The sequence below is a fragment of the Leptinotarsa decemlineata genome, unplaced genomic scaffold (assembly GCF_025532065.1).
Source record: "Leptinotarsa decemlineata unplaced genomic scaffold, Ldec_3_MD MMD2_tig00026328_RagTag_RagTag, whole genome shotgun sequence".
Taxonomy (NCBI): domain Eukaryota; kingdom Metazoa; phylum Arthropoda; class Insecta; order Coleoptera; family Chrysomelidae; genus Leptinotarsa; species Leptinotarsa decemlineata.
Window position 1 is genome coordinate 34,844,951 of NW_027412688.1, and position 25,912 is coordinate 34,870,862.

Sequence of the window (25,912 nt, forward strand, 5' to 3'; positions counted from 1 at the left end):
CGTCGCCGATGATGATATGACAAGAGGGTTGTGCAGAAAGACAACTCGACTGCTATAAATTTCGGCTAATGTTCAATATCGCCGCCTGCCGAAGTATTACGCGATGTTCATCAACATTAATGATAGTAGGCCGGAATGTCTCGATGAGAGTCTTCTGTTTCAGGACGAGGATTTTGATAGTCCAGGAACGGGGGTGGATTTGGTAGTTTTCGAAGTGAATTTTAGGTATGTGTAAAGTAATTCAATACAATTCAACCCAGATGTGCTCAAAGTCCTGCTTGTATATGGTACATCTCAGACTTGTCAATTCATGTCTGAACTTGGAATAACCAGCAGTGGTATATTTTCATAAGTATACCTTTGCATTTCGTGCTTAACGTTGAGTTATTAGTGAGAAGATAAATAATTAAGAGTTGACAAAAATAAGAATTTGTGGAATTTTCAAAATGACTGAATACGGTAATACTTTCACAAGGTAAGTTATTATTACCAGATTATGCATGAATGCATACATTCGAACAATTATTTCAGTGGAAAGAAAGTTTTTTGGGTTCTACTGCTCCACTTCTATACAAAAAATGTGGGAAAATTACAAAGATAGGTAGGAAATAAATCTATACATAGATGTATAGATCATGCAAAGAAGTAACTTTCAGATACAAACTGGAAGAAAAAACCCTTCTCAAACAGCTACTTTCAAATGAACATTGAATTACAGAAAAAAGAAATTCTTTCGAAACAAATACACCTGCCTGAACACTAATCTGGTTTTCGGAAAAATCACAGTACTTCTAGTGTTCTGTTGAAAATGACCGACGATATTTTTTCAGCCACCGATAATGAAAAGGTCCCTTTTTCTTGTCTCTCGATTACAGTGAGGCTTTCGACACCATGAATCACAATCTGATGTACACTAAACTTGATTTTAGTTCATTTTAAAAAAATAGAAAGCAATGTATTGTGATAAAGGGTAGTCAGTTTGATAATTGAGTGTATGTCATGGAGCCCCAAGGTTCAATTCTCGTCCCGCTACTCTTTATTATCTACACATCTGACTTCTCCAATGTTTTTGAGTTATTTAACTTTCATACATATGCAGACTACTCCCATAAAGAAAATCAGCTTATTGATCACGAAACATCGCTCAATAAATATATAAAAAACTTATTCAGTTTTTGCAGCAATACTATCTAAACCTTAATCCTAGTAAAACATCTTCATTCATTTTTGGAAAAGCCAAAGATCGTGAAAGGGTCCTAGATAATATCGATTTGTTTATTGATGAATATTCTGAGAAGTTGACTGACAAAATAAAATGTTTAGGACTTCATATAGACTATAACCTCAGATTTGTTCATCGAGTCAATATTCTGATTCAAAGGTCGTACGGGTACTCTGAAACCTCTGTATTCAAACAGACATTATCTAAGTAGGTCTCCCAAAATTACCCTTTCACACGTACTGATTCTATCTATGTTTAATTATTGCGATGTCATCTATGGCCCTTCTATCGATTCCATAACTTCTGCAAGAATCCAGAAAATACAGAACGCCTTCATTAGACTAATATTCAGCTTGAATATTATTACAGAGATCATGTGACCCTTCAAATCTATCAACTGAATTGGTTTAAAATGCAAATTTCGCCTGTTTCATTCTCAAACTAATAAAAAAAACAACAACTCACTTATTTGGTAAATAAACTCCTTCCATGACATCAGATACACTCAAGAAACCTTAGATTTAACAATAACTATCTATGAACGATCCTTCGCGTATCATGCTGTAACAATGTATAACTCATTCAGTGAATCTTTGAAAAATTCATCACTACCGCTATTCACAAGTAAACTTAAAACTGAATTGCTCAGTCAACAATGATCCAAGAATAAACATTTGTATTTCATTTTACCATTTTCCTGAAATTGCCCTTAATTTTTTTGTAATGTTTCTTTTTTTCAAACGTGTTTGAGTGGAAGAATAGCGTTTTGCTAAGCTCCGCCACGTAAAATAAAAACCATTTATTACACACTATATTTGTATTCCAAACATTCATTGGAATTGAATCAGATATCATCTACAGGATTCCTAGACAATATACCTTTCATTTAGGAGTAGTAGAAAGCCACAAACTTTCTTTCTCAAAAAATAGTCACTCCTAAAACTATACGTCTTTCAATTTAAACAAGACTTCTTTGGCTATGATTCAATCAATAAATGAATGCCATTACAATGTCACTCAATAACATGAGTGAATCAAACTAATTTCAAGACATAGAGTCGTAATTTTATGAATGAACTGTTTGTTTTTTCTCGTGATGTTATTCAGGTTGGTACTGAAGCCCTAAGGCAAGTGTCTTATGGAAAACATCGATATGAGGATGACAGTGTTCCATGTAAGTGAAATGTTTAAAGCCAAAAACGTTCTTTCTCAAAAATTATTCACTTCTAAAATTATAAGCCTTTTAATTTAAATTGTTTATATTAGTATTTTCTACGAGTACGCATGTTAATTTTTGTGTCCGATATATAGGACAATGAGCACATAGTATATTGTTATATTTTTTAAGGAGATTATTTCTGTATGGAGCTTTCGCAATTATAGAAGATGATGATTTACGAGTAGATACAATAATTCTGTTTTCACCCAGTAATGAGGTGATCTTTTCGATGAAGATAATGATAAGGAAGACAAAATCGACAAAATTAATTTGCCTGCTTCACAAATGCAGAATGCATCACTGTGATTATGACTGGGATACAGATGATGAAATACCACAGTCGAAAATGTGAAAAAATATCTACCATTCAGAAAAAACGAACACCAAGTGACAGAAATTATATAAAAAGGGTTTACCAATATGTGTGCGATGATATTCAGAGCAATCATGATATTTTTGAAAGGCTCCAAAGTGATAATGTTACCGAATATACCCCTTACCCTAAATCGCTACCCTATGCGGGTAGAGATTAGCGAAGTGAAATGTTTGGTTGAAGTCCTTCTTTGAGTGGCTACGTTTCATTTCCCAGAGGAAAAATCTTTTAGGAACGTGCACAAGATACTAATAGTACTCTAGTTCCCCAAGCAATGTCTAGAAACAAATTTGAACTGATTATATCAAATATTCATTTTCGAAATAATAATACTTTGAACCAATCAGACAAGTTTGCCAAAATCAGATCTCTTTTCACATATTTGAAGGAGAAATTTCTTGAGCATGCTTACATGGAAAGTCAGATCGATATGGTTTTAAGTAATGGATCGAAATCACTCGTCAGGAATGATATTTGAATTGGTTTGAACTCTAACATGGTGCTACAACACGAGACTCCCAAAAAGGAAAGAAAGTGGTATTTTCCTTCAGTTACCAGGGCGTAGACATGGCAGTGAACAGAAGAGCCGTTGTTCTTGATATTACTAAAGCCTTTGACCGTATGTGGTATGAGGGTATGAATATCAACGACTCATCGAAAAAAACGAAGAATTCAATATATTTATTTGCTGACGACAGTCATTCCATTTGGATTGCAGTACATCGGCTGCGGATTCACATCTTCACCGGTAGCAGGAGGTTGCATATCTCAATAAGGATCTAGGAGTGATTTCGAGTTGGGTTGAAACTAACCAGGTCCAATTCAATGCCACAGAACCCAAGACATCGGTTTTCTCCAAAAAGATAAATGTCTCCGAACTGGATATTATAATGTCAGGACAGACAATTCCGCTTTCTGCTTCGATAAATTTGTTGGGGGTTGAAATGGACACCAATATGTCTTGGCAAAATCATGTAGCTGGAATTGCAAAGTTTGCTTCTCTAAAGCTTGGAACACTGTTCCGAACCAGAAAAACTGTACACATTCCAACAACTTCTGATGCTTATAAAGCTCAGATCAGATATTCTTCGGAGGGACTGTCGCTGTTCTACGTTTTGAGGTTCAACTCAGTACATTTCGAACTTAACTGTTTAAGAACTCTTCCATTTGCAGAACTGCCTTTGTGTGGAATAAACTTTCTGAGAACGTTTTTTCCAAAAGGATTTAATCTCCAGTGATTCAAATCAAATGTGAATCGCTACTTTCGCAAAAGGCACCGCTCTTAGAGCACCTCAAAAATTTTCCTGTAGTGCTCGTGTTTTGTACTTGATAAAAAAAAACCTCAATTGGAATGTTTTTTCAATGGATACGATATTGATATTCATCAAATTAGATACATCAGTTATGTTAGGCATTTTGTCCGCATTTTAAATGTCCTTCACACAATAACGTTTGAATTATCAGTTTTGGAGTTAACGCAAAATTCAGAATATTGCATGATAAAATAAATTTTATCGGACTCCCACACCGATACGACATGCGTGATGAAGAAAGGTTGTTTTCTCGTTTAGTGTTTTTAATGTATATACGTACATACTCATTTCAGTTTTAAAATTCAAATCGATAGTTGTGAACATACTTTTGTTGAAGGTTTTTTTTAAAGGTTATTACTATTAGTTACAAGCTGAAGCAGCACTATGAGAGGAAAATTGTGGGCATATATGCTCTGCTACACGTGTGAATCCAGAGCGGGTGCTAGTTGTAACTGAACAGCAGAAAAACATGCTCTAATTCTTATAATATTCTCAATTCGTAGGGCACTGTACACAAAAACTCCCTCCAGCAATTTCAAAAATAGCTACTAATTACTCTACGGATCCAGACAGTGACTTTCATCGCTCGGTTCAGAACAATACAGAACATTTCCGAAAGAATTGTACAACCTTCCCATCATAATAACTCCGTTTTGCCAGCTTTTATTTTGATTATAATTCGTTGTACATGTTGGAGAGAGGCAGGGGACGAGAAATTGCAACTAATTAACTCTACGGTTTTGGTAATTACCTTCGGGGAGGAAGTTACGAATGGGAGATTTTATGGAAACTGTTTAATCCTGACCTCGGAGAAAATGAAGAATTCCCAGCTAATTGAGAATATTCATAACGAGATGATTACCTCTAAAAGTGGGTATGGTGGTTAAGGTATAAGGTTGTTCAAAAACATATAGAAAAAAATAATAGAAAGTTACTCTTTTGTATGATCTGCACATCTATAGTTTTCTACACTTTTTGTATAAAGATGGAGTAGTAGAAAGCCAAAAACTTTCTTTCCCAAAAAATAATCACTCCCAAAAATATAACCTTTTCAATTAGAACAAGATTACTTTGGCTGGGATTCAATCAAATGAGCGAATGAATGTTATTAGATCACATTCATTCCCCGACATTTATGAATGAATTGTCTGTTTTTTATAATGCACATCCAGATTGATACTGAAGAACCCTAAGGCAAGTGTCTTATGGCGAAACATCGATGTATACCAGTGAGGTATAACAGATCACTGCTATAGTCACGTGTCTTTGCAAATATTAGTTTTGGAATCCATTTTTGAACCACATTTACTTCTTCGGTAAAACAGTCACTAACACCCCTCAATCCTAAAAGTCCGTGTGTAAGATGTGATTGTACTAGCGAGAAATAAATCATTTTAATTGTCTAATATCCATAAATTCTTTGAGATATCTTAAATTTCGGAAGAAACACTCTAAATTTTTTGAGAAGTTGTTGCATGTGTAAATACCACTTCATATGTCCCTCTATCGTGACACCAAGGTATTTTACCGATTTTGCTGAAGGAATTTTTTGTTCAAGCCTACTTTAAAGGGACCCAAGTTCGGTAATCCGTTGATATAAAATGTAAATGGTAAGTAGCAAGTTTTTTAGTAATCAACAGTTAATTTATTGTATTGAAACCATTTCGAAATTTTAGGAAAATCATCTTCAACGGTTTGTTTCATATTTTGCCAAGTTCAAGAAATGTTCAAAATGGCAGTTTCATTGGCAAAATTGATAGTGTGACCAGCGGTATTCAAAGAAAACACACTATTTATACAGATAGTGGAAAGGAATGGCCCCAGCACAGTGCCTTGTAGAACACCATAGATCACAGCTTTCGTAAAAGGGTTTTGTGACATACAGTGTCAAAATCCCTGGAGAGGTCTATAAATATTCCAAGTATGGGTATTTTTTTTCTAGAACATTATAAACAATTGTAGTAAATTTATAAATTGCATCCTCGGTGGATCTGCCTTCTCTAAAACCGTACTGTAATTCCGACAATAAGTTGAATTGCTTCAAAAACTTGGTCAGTCTGATTTTTATCAACTCAATTTTTATTTTGATTGTCTATATTGTTTATTAACTTACTGTGCATCTTCTGTGCATCTTCAGTAAATCTCAACTATGCCGATCATCCAAACCATCATTCTCCAATAGATAATTCTCGTCGACCTCTTTCGTGTTGTGTTGCTTGAGCTAATGTTCGATAATTTCATATACAGCGATTTTCAGATTTTGCGGATATAACGTTATGACTCTCAGGGGTGAACGACAATAAATTTTGATTTGCCATCAAGATGTCGTTCTATGCCGTAAATCTTTATTTACTCCATATTTATTGGAAATGATGGCGAAAGCCATATAGTGTTTTTTTTCGCAGAGAATAGTTTCATGCTGGAAATAGTAGTCGTGAAAATTTAGGAGTTCTTGGTTTTTTATGAGACAGGTGGTGCATGGAAAGTTGAACAGCCAGGTCAATTTGGGAAATCACAAAATTTTTGATAGGTATATTTCGAAGGTGTATAAAAATACTTGATTGTTGATTTCAACTGATCAATTTCAATAGCCTACGAGCTTGTCTTGAAGTTGTCGATGGTATTGGGCAATCTTAAATTTCAAAACCTAGATGTTAGTGAATCCGACATCAAGAGGTTTAGAGTTATGTTGCTGTTGTGTAGCACTTATTTGCATAAGAATGTTCTAGTTACGTGTCCTTTTAGAAAAAGTTAATTCCAATTTGTATGGAAGCACGAAAGGATTCAGAAGAGATTCGATATTTGGAGACGTAACACCAAAATTGTTTTTTTTTTCAGTAATAGGATTTCATTGTTGAAATGTATCGTACCGCGTGCCTTGACATAATACCACAGAACCGGCACTCGAATCACCAGCTACTATTTAGAATACTATTTCAATTCGAATTGGAAATGTCTCACTACATCACTTGGTTTCGATTAAAATTTTGAAATCCATAAATATAATATATGAATTGTTGGTACCTATTCAAGGTGGTTTTTTAAATAAAGAATTATCATCTTATTTTCGTGAGATTATGTGAATCAGTGAAGAGTGGCAATTTGAATCTGTGTTCATTGTGTCGCTGAGTTTCATTCAATATTCACATTAATTTCAGTTGTTCCGGTAGAGTTAATAATCATATCGATTTGGGCCTGTGAATTTCTGTAGAAGCATTTATGCACTATTCAATCACGATCATATTTGAACATTTGAATAAATTCGTTCAATTTAATTATGACAGTGATAGTAACTGGAATCGTGAAAATGATTTATAACTAGCCCCTGAAAGTCATTTATTATTCAACAAAAATGCCACCTTGGTATTCATTCCATAATTGTTGATTTTATCGCTGTTGGAAAGAAGCATCTCATTGTTGTTAAACTCTGTTTTGGTGGCATATAATCTTCAATGTTTCCATCATTTTATCAGTTGACAATCCCGATTCAGCTCGAAGACTTTTGTTTATGTTAATAACTGGAACAATGGAACAAGTGAATGAATAAAAACCTGAAACAATCAATGGATTATTCAATATAGCTGTCACCAGAGGCTGATACAGCTGTTTGCGATTATTTTCATCAAAAAGAGTCTCATCATTTCTGTTGATGGAAAAAATTGACCCTTATTTCATCAATTATTTATCGATTTCTCAGAAAGTTAAATGAATTTTTTGTAATGAAACAGTTTGTCAAATACTTATAGAGTTTCGAAAGTGTATACATCTCTCACAAGGTATGTGGAATTTTGATTCTTTCATTACCTTTACCACCTTAGTAATAATCTTGTATTTGAATACCAAATATTATTTGAAAATAATCATGGCAGTAGTGAATTTTTGGGTCTCTGGGTTTCTCTAGCGTATAGATTATTTCTGTCCAATTTATAGAAAAATTTTGTTTGAAATCTATCAGGACAACTCCGAAGATATAGTTTTGTATTAATCATTGTAAATTCGTTTGTAGTCTGTGTACTCAATAGGACTGTGAAATATCTACAGACCAGCAGACTCTCGAAGTGATTGTCCGTTTCAAAAGAATGAATAGCAAACGTCGGAAACCAATTTTATTCATTTTTCAAATCGAAATCTTTATTCAATATATATGAGTTTTTCATCAATTTCGATATTATTTCTATACAAATATAAAAAAATCGTATTGATATATCAAATGTGAAAAGCGAGGTCAAAGTAATTACCAGAACAATATTATATTCACGTATCATCTCCATTTGTTTTGTTTCCTTCCTGACAGCGGAAATGCGGAATTTTACGATTTTATATTTCTAATAACAGTATTACCACCAATGTTACAGAATTAATTTAGATCAGCCTTCATATAGCATTTCATCTCAATGAATCTTTCCTCGATGTAAATAACTCATCCAGATAATTTTGATAGAATTAAAACTGCAATATTTCATGAATGCGAACCTCATTTATTCTTCCTGTGCGAATTGAAAGTTAATTCATGGCCTGTAATGAAAAGAGCACAGAGTGCCCGGGAGAGAAATAAATTTCCTTCGGACTTTGCATTTAATAAACCAGGAGGAAATTTGGTTTTAATCACAAATAAACACTAATTTGAATGCAAGTTTCTGAACGCTCTCTTCTTTTTAATTTCTTGAATATGTCGATACTGACATAATCTATACTAATACATATCTATACTTTGGTTTGAAGGTGGTTGACAATGTTTCGTAGAGCATTTCATTAGTTCGGACTTCCATCGTCTAAATTGATTTGAAATCCGTGGAAGAATGTGTAAAAGAGATACGCAACATACGGAAAAGATACGCAACTTATGGAAACCTCTAATCAAGTGGAACATGACCAACTCCAGCCAAACGTTCAACTTCCTCTAAAATCGATGAAGCGGTGAAAGGGAAGAGGGGATATGTGAAAGCACTCGAATGACCTATAAATAGGCAGATCTCGGAGGAATAGGTGCAGTTATCACCAGAAGATGATTGTGGACACTAACAATCGAAACGTCGTGTAGTAACGTGTATGTGTGTGGTTTGGAATATTTCAACTTTTTATTTTCATTTTTTTGTTGTTGCTTGTATTTCATTTCATTGTAATTTCAGTAGCTTGCTTAATATAATTGTTATTTTTCAGCTAATCTTTTTAGTTTTTTACAGGAATTTCAAATCAATTTATATCATATTAGATAATGGAAGTCCAAACTAATGAAATAACTGGACGTATTACTTCGAGATCTGACTATTTATAGGTCATACGACTGCTTTCACCTATCTTCTCTGCCCTCTCTCCGCTTCATTGGATTTTAGCGGGAGCTGACCGTTTGGCGGGAGTTGGTCATGTTCCGCTTGATAATAGGTTTCTATATGTTACGAATCTCTACGCTAGCTGGGTAAATACATTGTTGGACAACATATATGCAGCTTCTTTGAATTTTTTTCTGAACCAGTGTTTTTCCTTGTGGATGATTTCAGCTTGAGCCCACTTGATGTTATGTTGATGAGTTGTTGTTGCTATTCCGGATTTGCTGGTTTCTCCTCGCTGTATGTGTTTCTTGTGCTCAGCAATACGAACTTTCAATGGCCTCTCAGTTTCACCGATGTATGATTCTCCGCACTCGCAGGGTATCCGGTAAATGCAATTCTTGGAATCGCAGTCCGCGTTTGATGGCCTGGTTTTCGTGAGACTGCTACGTTTAGTGTTCCCAGATCTGAAGCAGGTTCTGATGTTATACTTGAACCTAATCCTTCTTATCCTTTCCGACAATCCTCCGATGTAGGGAAGAACAAGTACTGGTTGTGGCGGCTTCTCCTTCTCTCCCTTACTCTGTATGTCCAAAACCCATTCACACGGGACAATATCTGAACCAAGAATCCAACCACCATCAATCGACTGAGAGAGGAATCATCAAGACTCTACTAGACCGGAACAGATCTGGGAACACTATATAGATAAACTTTGTCTTCTACAGAAGTAATTTGGACGAATCGTTTAAAAGGTATCACGATGATAATACCGTGACGCAACGCAGTAAGCGCAGGGGTAGAGGGGCGGTCCAATCAATGAAGCACCATCGCCGAGAACGCGACACGAATGCGGGTAGAAGCGTGAAGGCAGACGTCGTTGACGGTTGTGTTAGTTTGGCAAATTTCTTTATAGGTAATATAATTCGATTCTCCAAGCTATTATTTATTCATTAGTGCAGTTAGCATTCTATATTTTTAAAGTAAAATTTGAATAACTAGCTCTTGTCCGCTCTTATATTAACGTACAGCCGAAGCTACTGAATCTAGAATCTTGAATTATGCAGGTAGGTTCTTTGTATAGCGTAAATGAGCACCTAGAAAGGAAATCAGGAAATTCCACTTCCGAACAGGAAAAATAGGGGTTCACAGATTGTATTGAATTTCATCAGTTTTGAAGTTGTAAACCTGAAGTTTTGAGTTGATAAATTTTTTTTAACTATTTGTTTGAAACGGTCTGTCACAAAACTTTATTGATGAACCAAATTTAACGTGGGCCAAGCCGCGGGCAACAACTTGTCTAGTATATATAATATAAGTATCAAATGTTTATGAAAAATGCATTTTATAGTTTCATAGGACATAAAAGAAAGATTGTACAGTATTGAGAAGAGTATCTACCTTTCAAAAATTGTGTGAACATCTTCAAAAGATATGAAAAATGACAAGGCTGAATTTTTAAAAACCTCTTGACGAAAAATAATGAGAAGTGAGACTTCCAAGCACACTAGGCAACATCGTGAAACTATTATTACTTTCGAGAATTTACACATTATATCGACTTAATGATTCAGTAAACTTGCATGATTCAGTTCATGTCCGACCAAAACAAAGATCAAATATACGCGGCAGTGAAAATCACAGGAAAAACATGTCTCTCCTTCTTCCCGACGAATTACTTGAGTCTCTGTCGTGCAGCTGTTGCCATAAGTTCCTTTCGGTAGGGCCTGTCAAAGTGTACGAAAATAAAGAGAAGAAATGCGGACGTTGTACGGAGAATGAAGAGGATGGAGTAGTTTCTTTGTTCGAGAAAGTCGGAAAGCAGAGTTTATTCAAATGTGTCAACAGGTTTGTTGATTTATCTATGATGACTGATACAATAAATATAAGTATTTCGAAAAATAACAATACACTTTTGATATACGATTAAACATGTTATATGTACATAATCTTTGACACTCAGCAAGTGCAACCGCTATTGCCAGATTTCCAGAAGAGAAAGCACTGAGTCAGTCACGTTTCATAAAATACTTTTCTCTTCGACTTCTGCACTTATATCATCAAATGATACCAGCAATCTTGCTATTGATGAGATGGTAAAGAATTTGAGAATCAGAAAATGAATATATCGAAACAAAATCTAGAAATATTTATCTGTCCCATTCACCTACACCGTAAGTTCTGGTAAATGCCTGCCGGAAAACAACTACTTCCCCGGCAATCAACACGCCAAACATTGAATTAGGTATATCCGAACAGACATTTATGGAAGATAGTAAAAAACCTTGTTCCCAAAAACTAAAGCCTCCTGAAATAAACTCATATTCAATGTACACTTCATATTACTTCTTGATGAGAACTGACCTCAATTACTTCTCAATAATATGATGAGATTTTGTATCAACATTTTGTCCAATGCTGTATACAGACTTGTGACGTCAAGCAATCAGAAAGCATTTTGATGTGACGTAATATATAAAGTGAGTGATTTGAGTGTTTAGTAAGAGTTTTTCAGGATATAATTTTTTGTTAGGAAGCAAATAGTGGAAATGTTTCAGTGGTGAGAAGAAGGGTTTATTGATATTTTTGCGAAGAAAGTGACGCATCAAGAAATCTTGAATACGACGAGGCATTTTAAATATCAACTGTTGCTCTCCTTCATAGTCACAAATTCTCTATCTTCTCATACAAACAAAATTTATCTTTCATATTCATGTAACTCAATATCCAACACGAATACTGATCTCACATACCAGAACTTTACCAGAACAAAACTCTATTGTAAATCTCTATTGAGTTCCAACTTCATTCGTATAATAGACAACTGATATTGGTTTCTTCTTTACAGATTTGATGGATGCCGCAAACTTCTCAGGTATTCTCAAGTGCGTTTTCACGAAATATACTGCAGAAGTAGGGAATATGTATGTCCGAAATGCCCGGTTTCCATTCAGGTTCCTACATATCTGATGATCAAGCATTTCCAGGAAATACACCCCAACGCTCTTCTAGAGGGGCCAAACTTCAACATAGATACAACCGAATGGTCCGCAAATGCAAGTATTTTCCTGCACAGAAAAGAAAATCGCTTGTTTTTTATATCACTCAGAGTTGATACGATAGAAGAATACATTTCATTAAAAGTATTTTTGTTGGGAGATAAAGAGGAAGCTGAATATTCAAAATACACATTTTTCATCACGAAGGGTTCAGAACCTTACGGTATTAGGACTGTTGCTGATAATTGTGTTCCTTATGGTTCTGGTAATTTCGACGAAGTGCGTGTGGACTTGGACGGACTTCGAGACTCTCAAATGATCAATGTAGAGTTCAAACTAGTAATTGATATTCACGATAATTTTCTTGAGTTACCTTCGTCACTAGATCACATCGAAGAATGGACTAACACTGACTCAACTCAAACTTATGCAGTTCCAGCAGTGCGAAAAGTGGATAAGTGGACCAACACTGATCTTTTTTTTCACTTTTACTCAATATTTTTGAATGTATTTCGATTTGGATCAATCGCCACGAGTATTTAACAGCAGGGTTCATCATACTTCTCGCTCTTTTAATGTACATGATGGAAGTATCTGAGAAGAGCTGTTTAGAAACTCTCAAACGTGAACGTCAAGTTAATAGTGAATGTATGAGAGCTCTCCAACTGCAGAGGCAAAAATCCTGTTTTTTATTTTGATTCGTAATCCTCAATTGAATTATTCGAAAATATTACTTATTCAATTTTCAATTTGGTTGATTGGTGATTGTAACATTTTCTTCAATAGAAAACATTGCATTGGATGCCGATAATCGTGATTGATATCATCAATCTCTCAACTAAGAAATATTGAGCTGGCAGGGAACCTTTTTTCACAAGCCAATAGAGTGACATCACTGTCAATAGTTATAACGAATATATACATTTTATTAATAAAAGTTACCTTCTGAAAATGACATGCCTTATCAAAAATAATAGCCAAATTACAAAATCCCCTACCAAAATTTCAATTCAATGCAGAAAATGTATTTGTAGCATGAACACATTAAATATTATTATCAATTTGAAACAGTGACATTGAGAATGCAGTACAAACAAAGACAGAGAAATTCATTGAAACCGAAGTTGAGCGTAGGACTCATATTACGAAATGCATAATTAATGAGCTGAATTGAGAAATAATACAATTATTTGTAATAAAGCGTACTTTATATACACTGTGTCCGTAAAGTATGGAACAAATTCATTTTTAGCTATTTTTAGGTCATTTTAAGAAATAATCCTGAGACACGTCGATTTTTTATGTTAATTTACCGTATTTTGAAATAATAATCTAATATACAGGGTGAATTACGTTCGAGTAATGACGTCACCGTCATTTTTTTTTAATGGAACACCCCCATTTTGTCTCAATTTTCGAATTACTCTAGCTGAGCTGATTCCAAAAATGTATCACATGTTGATTCCAATTGGTACAGGGTGGACAAAAATACAGTAGTTGTGTGTGTGCTAATAAAGTAACGCGTAACATTCTTTATTAGGTAAATTAACAATATTATCAAAAATACTTATTGTCTAGCGGACAGAATATGCTGAAATACATGACTTTATATTAAACGTTCGAACTGCAGCCCTTGCTGTATTTGACTGTAACCCAAACGGTGTACAAATTCTTGTTGAACCTTGTGTATGGTTTCTTGCGTGATATTGTTTATTTCTGTTCGAATTTTCACTTGTACATCTTCAATATTTGCTGGTTTCGTTTTATAAATAACATTCTTCAGATGGCCCCACAGAAAATAATCCAAAGGATTTAAATCTGGTGACCTCGCTGGCCATTCAGTGGGTCCACGTCTACCAATCCACCTGTTCGGAAAAATTTTATCTACGTACCTTCTAACATCTACAGCATAATGTGGAGGTGCACCATCCTGTTGAAACCATAAACTTTCATCAAAACCTCCAGGATTACGTCTGCTGGGAAATAAATTACGTAAAGTAGGTACGAGATACCACCTTAAAAACTCAAGGTACTTTGCCCCGTTTAAATTACCTTCGATAAAGTAGGGTCCAATGATTCGATTTCGTACAATTCCAGTCCATACATTTACCTTTTGAGGGTATTGTGTATGATGCTCACGCATCCAGTGGGGGTTTTCTTTTGCCCAGTATCTACAATTCTGACGGTTAACCTCACCATTTAACGTGAAAGTGGACTCAACAGAAAAAATAATGTTTTGTATCAAGAGAGGGTCTCGGTGACATTTATTCATAATTTTTTCGCAAAATTGGAGTCGTCTTTCGGGATCATCTTCGTTTAATTCTTGTACAAGTTTGATTTTATAAGGATGCCATTTTTCAAGCTTCAATAGTTTGCGTACCGTTGTTTTGCCAACACCGATTTCGCGACTAACTTCACGAACAGAAGTGTGCGCATCTTCTTCAAAACTCAGTAAAACATCTAATGCTGTATCAGCATTTGCAGGGGGACGACCTGATTTTCGTACATTTGCAACCGTACCAGTTTCTCGAAATTTCGTTTCCAGCTTACTGACTGTTGAACGCGTTATAGGTCTTTCTGGATATTTATCATTAAACAAATTGCACACTTTCATCTGAGTTCGTGATCTGTCTCCATACCCAATCATCATAAGTATTTCAATTCTTTGTTTTACACTTAACTCCATTTCTACTTCCAATTAAAGCTAAGCAATCATTCGAATATTCATGAATACCAAAAATATTGTAGTACTAAACTGTCACTGAACATCAATAAATTACTAAACAAATAATGATATTTCATAAAAAACTAGACGACTATGTTTTTTATAAATGTAGATAAGAAATAATTTCTTTCATATTCTGTCTGCTAGACCACAAGTTCCAAACATGTTTGGAAACAGCTCATTTTTATTACTCTAAACATGTAGCAAACTACGGGGTGTTACATTCAAACCAATTGCCGCTAGACAATAAGTATTTTTGATAATATTGTTAATTTACCTAATAAAGAATGTTACGCGTTACTTTATTAGCACACACACAACTACTGTATTTTTGTCCACCCTGTACCAATTGGAATCAACATGTGATACATTTTTGGAATCAGCTCAGCTAGAGTAATTCGAAAATTGAGACAAAATGGGGGTGTTTCATTTGAAAAAATGACGGTGACGTCATTACTCGAACGTAATTCACCCTGTATCTTGGATTATTATTTTAAAATACGGTAAATTAACATCAAAATCGACGTGTTTCAGGATTATTTCTTGAAATGACCTGTTTAGCTAAAAATGAATTTGTTCCATACTTTACGGACACAGTGTATATAAAATCGTTAGAAGTATATAACACATGTCACCTCAAAGCCGGTCGTACTGTAAATGTTAATTTGTGGAAACTATAGAAATTCCAACAATAACATTCAGCGATAAATATTATAAACCACATTTAACGAGAAAAAATATTCCATCATTCCAATTTGTCAAATCTTCTCGTCAAAAACTGATCGATCAAGTTTCTCTTCAATATCCTTCGCTCAAAACATCACCAATGAAAGGAAATGTCGCCGCACAAAAGTTATACATCCCGACATTCATGAACCGACATTACGTTAAGTCATCTTTTATAACGTGAGATATTTGGGGATTTTATTTGAAAAGAACCCCCTGGTGGTGTTCTAACGCGCTTGCCGGATGGGAATCCACAGAGGCTTATAAAGTATTCAGGAATAGCCTGTCTGTGTGTATTTGGCTGTCCGACCCCTATCTGTGGGACAACGAGAAAATTCTTCCCTTATAGACTGGTCAGAATGGAAAAATGAAAGGAGAATTATGTTTCAATCCGATGTTCTGTGAACCAGCCGGCGCAACCTCACAAACGAAAACTCTCTAAAATATAAACTTGGTCTAGTTGACGATTAACGTGGTCTTACTTTCCACTGTGCAGTCTATTGATTGAGTAGAATGAACCACTCAAAACTTTCTTAAAACCAATATCTTCGTTACTTGTGATGCACTGTTTGAAACTTTTGGTGTAGTAATGAATATTACTGGAGTTTTTTTCCAACACCAAATCGTTATTTTAACACCTCGACACATGTTTCGATCACCAAATGATTATCTTCAAGAGAAAGATCAAACTCTTCATCTTGGTGATCGAAACACGTGTCGAGGTGTTGGAATAACGGTGTGTTGTTGGGAAAAAACTCCAGCTGTTTTCGATATCTTCGTTAGTTGAGGGAGAGATGAAAAAATGGTGATGTGGTATAATGAATAGTTATAAACTAAATAAATATATCTTTTATCGAACATGGAGATAAAGCTGTTAGTTGCCAAAGTAATCAAGAATCTTACTAGTATTTTATTGTGGTGTGATTTTCACTATAAAGGTTTACAGAAACCGCGACACGTGTCTTGTCATACATTCACTTCCTCTAACAGGACTCTAAATTATAACATTTTTTGGTCTAGAAGTGTTAGCTATTATCGAAGATTCAACCAGGCTGAATTTCAGTAATAACAAAATTACCAAAGAGCCCCTTCCAATGTTTATCATTCTAAATACTGAAAGAAGAGCATTTGTTCAGAACAGTAGAGAGAAGGGGTACACACTGAATGAGCAATATTCTTTGAAAGTCTCGAGATAGGCCTCTATTTCTTTTTCAATTTCCAGAGTCATTTTTCTGAACTCCTTCCAAAAAGTATCAAGTTCGCACAGGGAACAGGGCTATCATGTTTGCCACTTCAATTGAGAAGTTATTGATGACTACAATTTTCAATTATCAAATGTAATAACGTCGTTATGCAGCAACTGAATTCAATACCTGAAACGAACGAAAGAAAATTCACAGTAAATATTCAAACGGTTCGCAATTGACCGCTAGACGTTGTCCAAATTTTGGCTAACTCTCTACGAAGTCAAAGAGGTTCCTTTCCATTTTCTTTCATATAGAGAATAAAAAACTCTCGAAGCGAAGAAAAAAGTAAATTATATATTTGAACGTAGTTGTTTTGTATGATTTAGTTCTTCCCGTTTGTATCTGAAAGAATCTTCAGTGGATAATCTATTCAGCCAAGTCAATATATTTTTTTCATGCAGCATTCCGCTTTCTGAATGATGATGAAAAAGAAGAAAATCAAAATATCAAAATGGTCGAATGTATCTTAGAATAATATATGCTGTACTAGTAGTCCTGTGTGTATATCTATCAGTAGCAGAGGTTGGATTTTTTTTATACGAGTAATGATAACAAATTATGACGTGTAATTTCATTTCCACTTTGCATTACGTTCAAATAAATTAGAAAAATGTCTTTCCGCAATTACAACAAAACAACAACCATAATATGTGGAAGGTACTGAATAACTGTCTTTAAAAAGTCTGTAGATATTCTTGCAAATGTTGGAAACTGTAATGAAATCTCAAAGATTATTTCGGTGAGTTAACTTCCAAAGGTCAATAAGTGCCTAATAAGGAAACTTCAGAGCTCTTCCCCTTTAAAAACTCTTGAAAGAGGTGAATTCACATTCACGTCTACTAAAAAAATACCAATACTCGAGAAGTTTCTAGCCATAAAATCGAATGCACGATGATTTCATACTACTCTCCGTTAATTCTACCACATCTCGAGCATATATTTAACTTTTGTAAATAGAACAACGGATTTTCTGAAGAAAAAATATTCATCCCTCCAAAACTACCCACACAGTAGTACCCATCTCGTGAACTAGATGGGGCTGTGAGGTATCTTCATAAATGTGTGTCGGATGTAAGTCAATGTCCAGTGCGGTGATAGCCGAGAAAGTAGTTGCTTTTCGGCGGGCATTTACCAGAACCTACTGTCTAGGTTCTGTTAGAGGTAAGTTGAAAGAGAAGAATTTTTCTTCATTTTACCAAACATCATTCTGATTTTCGTGAAGGATTCATCTTAATACAGCTTTGTTGAAAGTGAGAAACGACAAATTTCCTGCCCTAGATAATGATGAACAATGTACTCTTGAGTTGGTTAATTAGTCTGAGGCCTTCGATAAAATTAGTCACCAACTTCTGCTGACTATTTCATATTAAATAAAGTTTTGAGATGCTGTAACACGAGTAATCAAGCAATATATGTTCAAAATATTTCAGTATGTGATTTTGAAGAAGATCCTGCCTCATCCTGCGATTATAAAAAGAGGTATGTCTCAGGGATCGATCCTAGGATCACCGTACACCGTACACCTTGCAATTGCGAAAATATATACCCTATTTTTCAGTTTATCCTCATGCAGGTGACACGCAATTCTACGTGAGAAGTGATATTCATCTTGCTTGTCATGATATGAGTTCTGATCACCAAAATTAGAATTCTTCATCTATGCAGTCTTTATTTTGTCTTACCGTCAAAACCAAACTCTGCCATCTGCCATCTGACTTCAGAACATATGTACTCCTCCTTGTATTCGAATTTGTATGATGCATTCAGAGATTATTGAATATATCTTTATTTTAATCATCAAATGAAAATTATTTTTATCAACTTTTCTGGTCACCCTGCATCAACTGGAATAGATTGGTGTTAATTTTTTCGAATCAGTTCTAAGAGGTAACACAGGCTAATTGGATGTTCCATTTGAAAAAACCTCAAGGTGAATTACACTGTCCATTCAATTGTCTTCTTGGAAAACGGCAAATCGAACTCAGGCTTACATGGCCTGAGTCACGATTAGAGGTGACAAAATCCGGGCTGGTAGGTTATGATCGAATGCCGCTTCGTCCGCTACTGCGGCATACATCTTCAATGATATATGCGTTGACTGGAAGTATGAAGGTCATATCGCGAAGTCTGACCGAGTTTTTGTTACTTTATAAACGTTTCGATTGATAAAATAAATAATTTTTTTCTATTTCTGCCCCTCTTCGAATTCCCCGGAATCGTCGATAATCCCGATACGTAAACCGTCGAGAAAAAATGCAAATCAATTCGTTGCTCTTATCTATATTGGTACAAACCGATATTAATTCGACAGAAATCCGTAAAAATCCCATGAAAGCCAAATTGAAACTTCAAAAACGGCGTCGAGACATTTCCACGGTGAAAAGTCTACGTGCCGTATCTATTCCCAGAAATATTTGCCGCTTAAGCTATCGACGTTTCTGGAATAAATTCGAAGCCGAGCGGGCTATGAGCCCGGATAAATCTGTTGCTTGTTGCAGGAATCGCTTCCGCGATGGTTATAGGGAGAGTACTGAGGCCGTTAATTTTCTCGATAATTTACAGTTTATGGGGACGAGCTGAGCGTTTTGAGATAATCAGTTTTCATAAGTTTGTATCGTTCCATTCTGATGTTTTTTTTTATTTCAACTATCATCAACCCATCATTATTGTTGAAGATGTTATGCGTGTTATATGAAATAGGTATTCGTTTATTCATTTATAATGTGTGGCTTTCTGTTAGTGGACGAATCATTGCAGTCGTATCAATGGATCCACAATTTCTCGACTACGGGGGACTCACGCTGATTTCGTATGGGATACTTGTGATGTACTGATTGACCTTTGGTGAAGTAATGAATATTTCTGGAGTTTTCAATAACACACTTTTATAAGCTTCACCTATATGTATGTATGTATGCATGTATGTTTGTTTGTAACTATCAAGCTTTGACAGAATTATCGACATTATTGCTTGATCTATTCGTGGGCAGATGGCGCTGTATATAACCTCCTTGATATAATTCGAACTCACTTTACATGTATTTTTTCATTTGAAAAAAAATTATTAAGACGCGCGCCTGCTGCCTTATTTGTAACCCTCCTTTGCGCGCCTGCTGCCTTGTGCTATGTAGCTGATTTTCAGGCTTCCTCTCCGGAAGCGGAAAATATCAATGATCATTATTCTAAACAGTATACGGCTTATTGATCCCAAAGTTTAGATAAAATGAATAGGTATAGTTTGAAAAGAATGAAAACACGCTTTAATGGCATACGAAACTGAAAAATAAAAATTAAGATGATTTAAAAAACAGAAAAACACGCTTTTAAAGAACATCGAACTAAAAAGTTGAAAATATTTTTTTAAATGAGTTTACAACAATAACGAACGATAAATACCAGTATTATTATGAAAAAAGCGTGTGCGCTTTGTGCCATATTTTTTGTATATCTTATATATGTCGCTTTTTTCACAATAATACTAGTAATTTTCGTTCGTTATTGTTTCAAGCTTATTTAAAAAATATTTTAAACTTTTTAGTTCGATGTTCTTTGAAAGCGTGTTTTTTAGTTTTTTAAATTATATTCATTTCTCCCAACACCAAACCGTTATTTTAACTCCTCGACACGTGTTTCGATCACCAAGTGTTCATCTTCACTCCAGTAATATCCATATGGGATAGATGGGACAGATAAAAAGATAAAGTAGGCTTCATATGGACTGAAAAAATATAATAACAATTCCTTCCAAACAATTATTTTCTAGCGCCTTCACAGCTGGGCAAGTAAGATGAGATTATTGACGAAAAAAGTATTTAATTTATGAAAACATAACCCATAATTTTTGGGAGTTCCATCATTGAAAAATGTCTCCAGGTTAACCCTAAGCCATTAAGCTATAGTAGTTTATATTTCCATATTACCGAATGATTGTTCTATGCGAATATTTTTCCACTTTTATTTTCAGTGTATTCCGAGAATATTTCCTTCCTATACATCTAGAAACGTCTGATTTCAGTGTTGAAAATAATGTACGGCATAATTATGATTTCATTATACGTTTTTATTAGGAGGTAATAAATTACGCTAATTCGGACTTCCATTGTCTAATATATAAAATGATTTGAAATCCCTGAGACACCTAAAAGAGAAGAATTAAAAAATTAATGGCTGAAAATAAAAATTATATCAAGCAAAAACCTGAAATTAAATCACAGTGAATTAAAATACAAGTAAAAATTGAACAAAAATTGAATAAAGGAAAAAAATTAAAAAAGAAAATAAAAAAACAAAATTAAGAGATTACAAGCCACGTTAGTTCACGACGTTTCGATTGTTGGTATCTACAATCATCTTCGGGTGATGACTGGACTGATTCTTCCGAGAGATGACTATCTATGGGTCGTTCGAGTACTTTCACTTATCACCGCTTTCCATTTTTCGCTTCACTGGTTTAGTGGGAGATGACCGTTCGGCGTGAGTTGGCCATTTTTCGCTTGATGATGGTTTTCCATACGATGCGTATCTCTACGCTAGCTTGGCTGAATACGTTGTTGGAAAACATGTATGCGACTTCCTTGAATTTTCTCCTAAACCCCTGGTGGGGCTCTGCCAGAGGTGACCAACTCTTCCCTTGCTACTCGTAGGAACACACATGAACCCAAAACAGGAACAACAAAAACAAAAAAGAATCCCGAGGCTGGACAAAAGTGTTCACCTCAATCTGAGGCAGTAGCTGGAGATGAACAGAAATGTCCACCCCAATCAACCGCTTGGAATGAGGCTAGACATAGCAGATCACCTTGTATAAAGGCAATGGTGTACGCACATTTGCGGTGCCGAGGCAAGGCCACTTCCTGCGGCGGACGCCAAGAGCTCAAGATTGCCTTGAGTGTTTTTTCGGCGAGTCTTGGCCTACACCTGCCAATATGAAGGAGATATCTCCTAGTGACCTGTCCACCTTCCTGGAAAAACCAGGATGGACGATGACCTAAGAGGACAACTCCTCGAAAGGACGTACAATGGATCGATCATATGTGGCCTGAGTGCTGTGGGTCTACATTTCCCCTCCTTACTCTATAAATACAGACACGATTCCAATCACCATCAATCTACCAAAAGAGAAATCATCAAGACTCTGGTGGATCGTGTTTTCGGGCTCTGCATTACGAAGTCTCGAGAAGGAACTAGGCATCATCATAAAAAAGATCGTCGGCGGAATGAGTACTCCAAATTGATGGTGGAACAGACTTTGGCTAGGAGGCAGCAAGAGCCTCACAAGAAGGGAGATCGTCACAATCATTGCTCACCCTTCCCTATATCAGAAGATGGTTGAAAATGATAAGAAGAATTACATTAGACAATGGAAGTCTGAACTAGTGAAATTCACATTGGAACAACAACTTCCAAACAAACTTTTACTGGGATCTTTCCTTTCCATATTTTAGTTCAGAAAATAAGTGATAGCTCCCATTGTTGATTCATTTGTCAAGCTCAATCCGTCGACCACTTGAAATAAATTAACGAAACCACTTGCCGTGGAAGTATGTGTGGTGTGATAAAGCCACATCCACATAATTACGCGTTGTACGTTTCTCCGTACGAGTCACACGACACCTTTTGCCTCTGCCGGAATATATTGTAAACCGTTGTAATTCTAGACGAGATATATTCCTGCAGCTTCAGTGCGGATAGAAATTAAACCACGCTTCCGAGCTCATCAACATTCTAACTACGATTCGAAATGATTAATATCTTCCCGTAACGAGCGAACGTGCTGACATTAAGATTTCTGAAATATTAAATAACTCGCAGTGGAAAGTCGCGTCTTTACCCACTAATTAAAAGATGTGAATGAACACGACAACATGCATTTCCACCTACCTGGAAAACTTAATCTTTTCATGCGAGTTGCGTATTCCACTGACAGTGGTGCCACACGCCAATTGTCACTCAGTGAAAATTGTTCGTGTACACCTATATTCTGCGTTTCAAAAATAATGGACAGCGTCATAATGACGTTAATATAATACGTTTCTTTTGGTGCGGTAAGTTTCAATTTCCGGCAGTATATATAGTGCTTTTCTTTAATGTCCCCCACCCCTTTATTTTTTGAACGGGTCAACTCATAAAATTGAAATTTGAGATAATGAAATTAATGCATGAATACTTTATTTCGAATTGAAATTGACAGATGAAACTTTCAAGATGGAAAAAAAATTAAATGGGAAGGGGGTCTTGTGATACATCTTTTTGAGGCTCCTGACGAATGCTTCATAACCCTAGAATTGAATGTCAATATCTTCAACAACTACAAAATGGAGGAACTTTTAATAATTGCCTAAATACATTGACATTTAAGTGCATAATATGAGGTAATAAGCTTGAGGTCAGTTCAGAAGATGCTCGAAATGGTTGCCTTGAACTTCTTGATATATAAACAGCCCATCCGATATTTCACGCCGAACATTTTTGAACACATTAACGTCAATATCTCTACAAATTTTATTATTCTCTGCCGTATATCCAATATTGAAGCAGGTTCAGTTTTGTACACCTTTTGCTTCGAATAGCCCCATAAAAAATGCCAAAGGTGTCAAATCTGTCGAGCGGGCTAACCATTCTGTAGGACCTCGACGGCCAATCCAACGACCGGGAAAAGTAGTATCCAAATAGTTTCTTACTTGTCTGGAGTAATTTGGTGGTGGTTCATCTCGTTGGAATACAATATACATGTCGAGTTCATTAGGAATCGCTTCGGCGATTTCAGTGATGAGAGGGTCAACAGTAGTTTCCAGCATATTCAAATACAGTTCCCCTGTTTTGATCAATGAATAGAGGTTCTAAAATATAATTTCCCAATATTCCTGCCCAAACGTTAATTTTTTCTAGCTATTGGGTATCTGTTTCCCGGAAAACGTGAGGGTTGGTGTCACTCCAATAACGACAATTTTGTCGGTGAACATTGGCGTTTGAAAAAAATGTACATTCGTCACTGAAACAAATATTGTAGACATAGGTAGGGTGCCGTGCAAAGGTTACCGTCATTATTTCTCAGAATTCTGTTCATCGATAAGGGTCATCTTATCCACACAGTAGTAGTGAAAAAGTAGACTGTTCAGGATTTACTACCATCTCACCAATTATTTGCACTTGCTGTCCTTTGCACTTGCACTTGCACTTGCACTTTTTGTTATGTACACTACTGGTAGTTGTGAATTTGGATACGAGTTTCTACAGATAGGATGATTCGGAAAACGTTAATTGAAAATCCTTTTTGGTCTCATGAAAGTTACGCGTCGCACCGAAAATAAAAATCGCTTTCATCTTTTTTTCCAATGGACGAGAATTGACCATTTTAGAGATTGTTGACGTGGTACCTTTCTACTAGTAAAACCGAAAACTAAATGAGAATACTGTAACTGAACAATGATGTTCACTGTCGTGCTGATATTTTTTGTCGCTTTAATAAACAAAAAATAACTTAACAAACCTTATCGGGTTGTTAGAATTGCCATATGGCAGATAAAAAGGAATATTTCCAGAGATATCGATATTAATGTTTTGTCTTCAGGAAAGTATTAAATGTTCCGCCATTTTGTAGTAGGTGAAGATATTGAGTTCATATTCTAGGGTTGTGAAGTATTCGTCAGGAGCTTCAAAATAATGTGTTACAAGGCCCCCCTTTCCATCTAATTTTTTTTCCAGAAGGTGCCCAGTCGCCATTTCGAGAGTTCCATCTGTCAATTCACTTCAAAATAAAGTAATCATGCATCAATTTCATTATCTCAAATTTCAATTTTTGAGTTGGCCCGTTCAGAAAATAAAAGAGGGGAACATTAAAGAAATGCACTGTATAAACACAACATAACTCCATATATTTGCGTCTTTGAAAGTACATACAGAATGATTCAAATTTTGAGTAAGTAAAAAACGTCATATCAACATCGTTAATATGACGCTTCAACATGAAAAAATTGTATCAACACACACTTCTGTCATTCACCTACTTCATTACTTCCCATTATATTTGATGGGAAAAAAATTTAGCTTTCTATTTCTTTCATTAAAGTTATACTCTTCCTTCATCTGAAAAATGAAATCCACTACGCTTTGAACCTATAAACCACCTATTATAAAACGAACGTTAAACGAACTGAACCTTTTTTTAGAGAATGGAAAAGGCATGTACCCAACCAAAACTTAGGTATATTGAAATATATAAAGAAAATGTCCACAGCGTGAAATATTCAAAAAAATATATGAGAAACGCGACAAAATATAAATATAGCCTGATGAGGTAGTATTGATAATTCTTCTCTTTTTAGATTGTTCAGATGTTGGTTCGCAATTATGGTGATATCTGACATAATATGAATTTGCCATTCAACGAAATCTTTAATTTCCATTTTTAATATGGAAATGAAATTTCCCCTACCGAAAAATATTTATTTTCATCAACTCACAGGAGATTGACTAATATGTATATGAGATGGGTTTGCAATGCAAAACGTATCATTCAATATTTTAAGCAAGAAAATAGCGTATATTTATCATCCCAAAACAAATGTCTTGCGAATGATAATGAAAATCATATCACATATAGGTCCAATAAGTAATCGGAATATTCATTCTTTTTGATTTTTTTCAATATTTTTAACGAAGTCTTGAAATAATGATTATTTTGGATTACTAATAACTTCGAACTTGAAATATTTTTTCATTTCATGTTTTTAAAACACGAAAATAGAGCGTTTCTTTTCTGGCGTTTGGAATACACTACTAGAAATGCAGACTTTTCATTTTTCAAAAAACCACTCATTTT

The 25,912-nt window shown here is 35.2% G+C and overlaps 2 protein-coding genes across 2 annotated transcripts in view; one reads left to right on the forward strand and one right to left on the reverse strand.

Annotated features, from left to right (window-relative positions):
• LOC111509239 (heat shock cognate 71 kDa protein) overlaps positions 1-13,348 on the forward strand; it is a 43,694-nt gene extending 30,346 nt beyond the window's left edge. Inside the window, exon 9 of the mRNA XM_074182806.1 lies at positions 12,243-13,348. Within this exon, the coding sequence (XP_074038907.1) occupies positions 12,243-12,364 (122 nt within the window). The 3' untranslated portion in view covers positions 12,365-13,348. The remainder of the gene's footprint in view (positions 1-12,242) is intronic.
• Positions 1-25,912, reverse strand: part of kek3 (leucine-rich repeat, immunoglobulin-like domain-containing kekkon 3 protein) — a 600,794-nt gene that overhangs the window by 286,005 nt on the left and 288,877 nt on the right.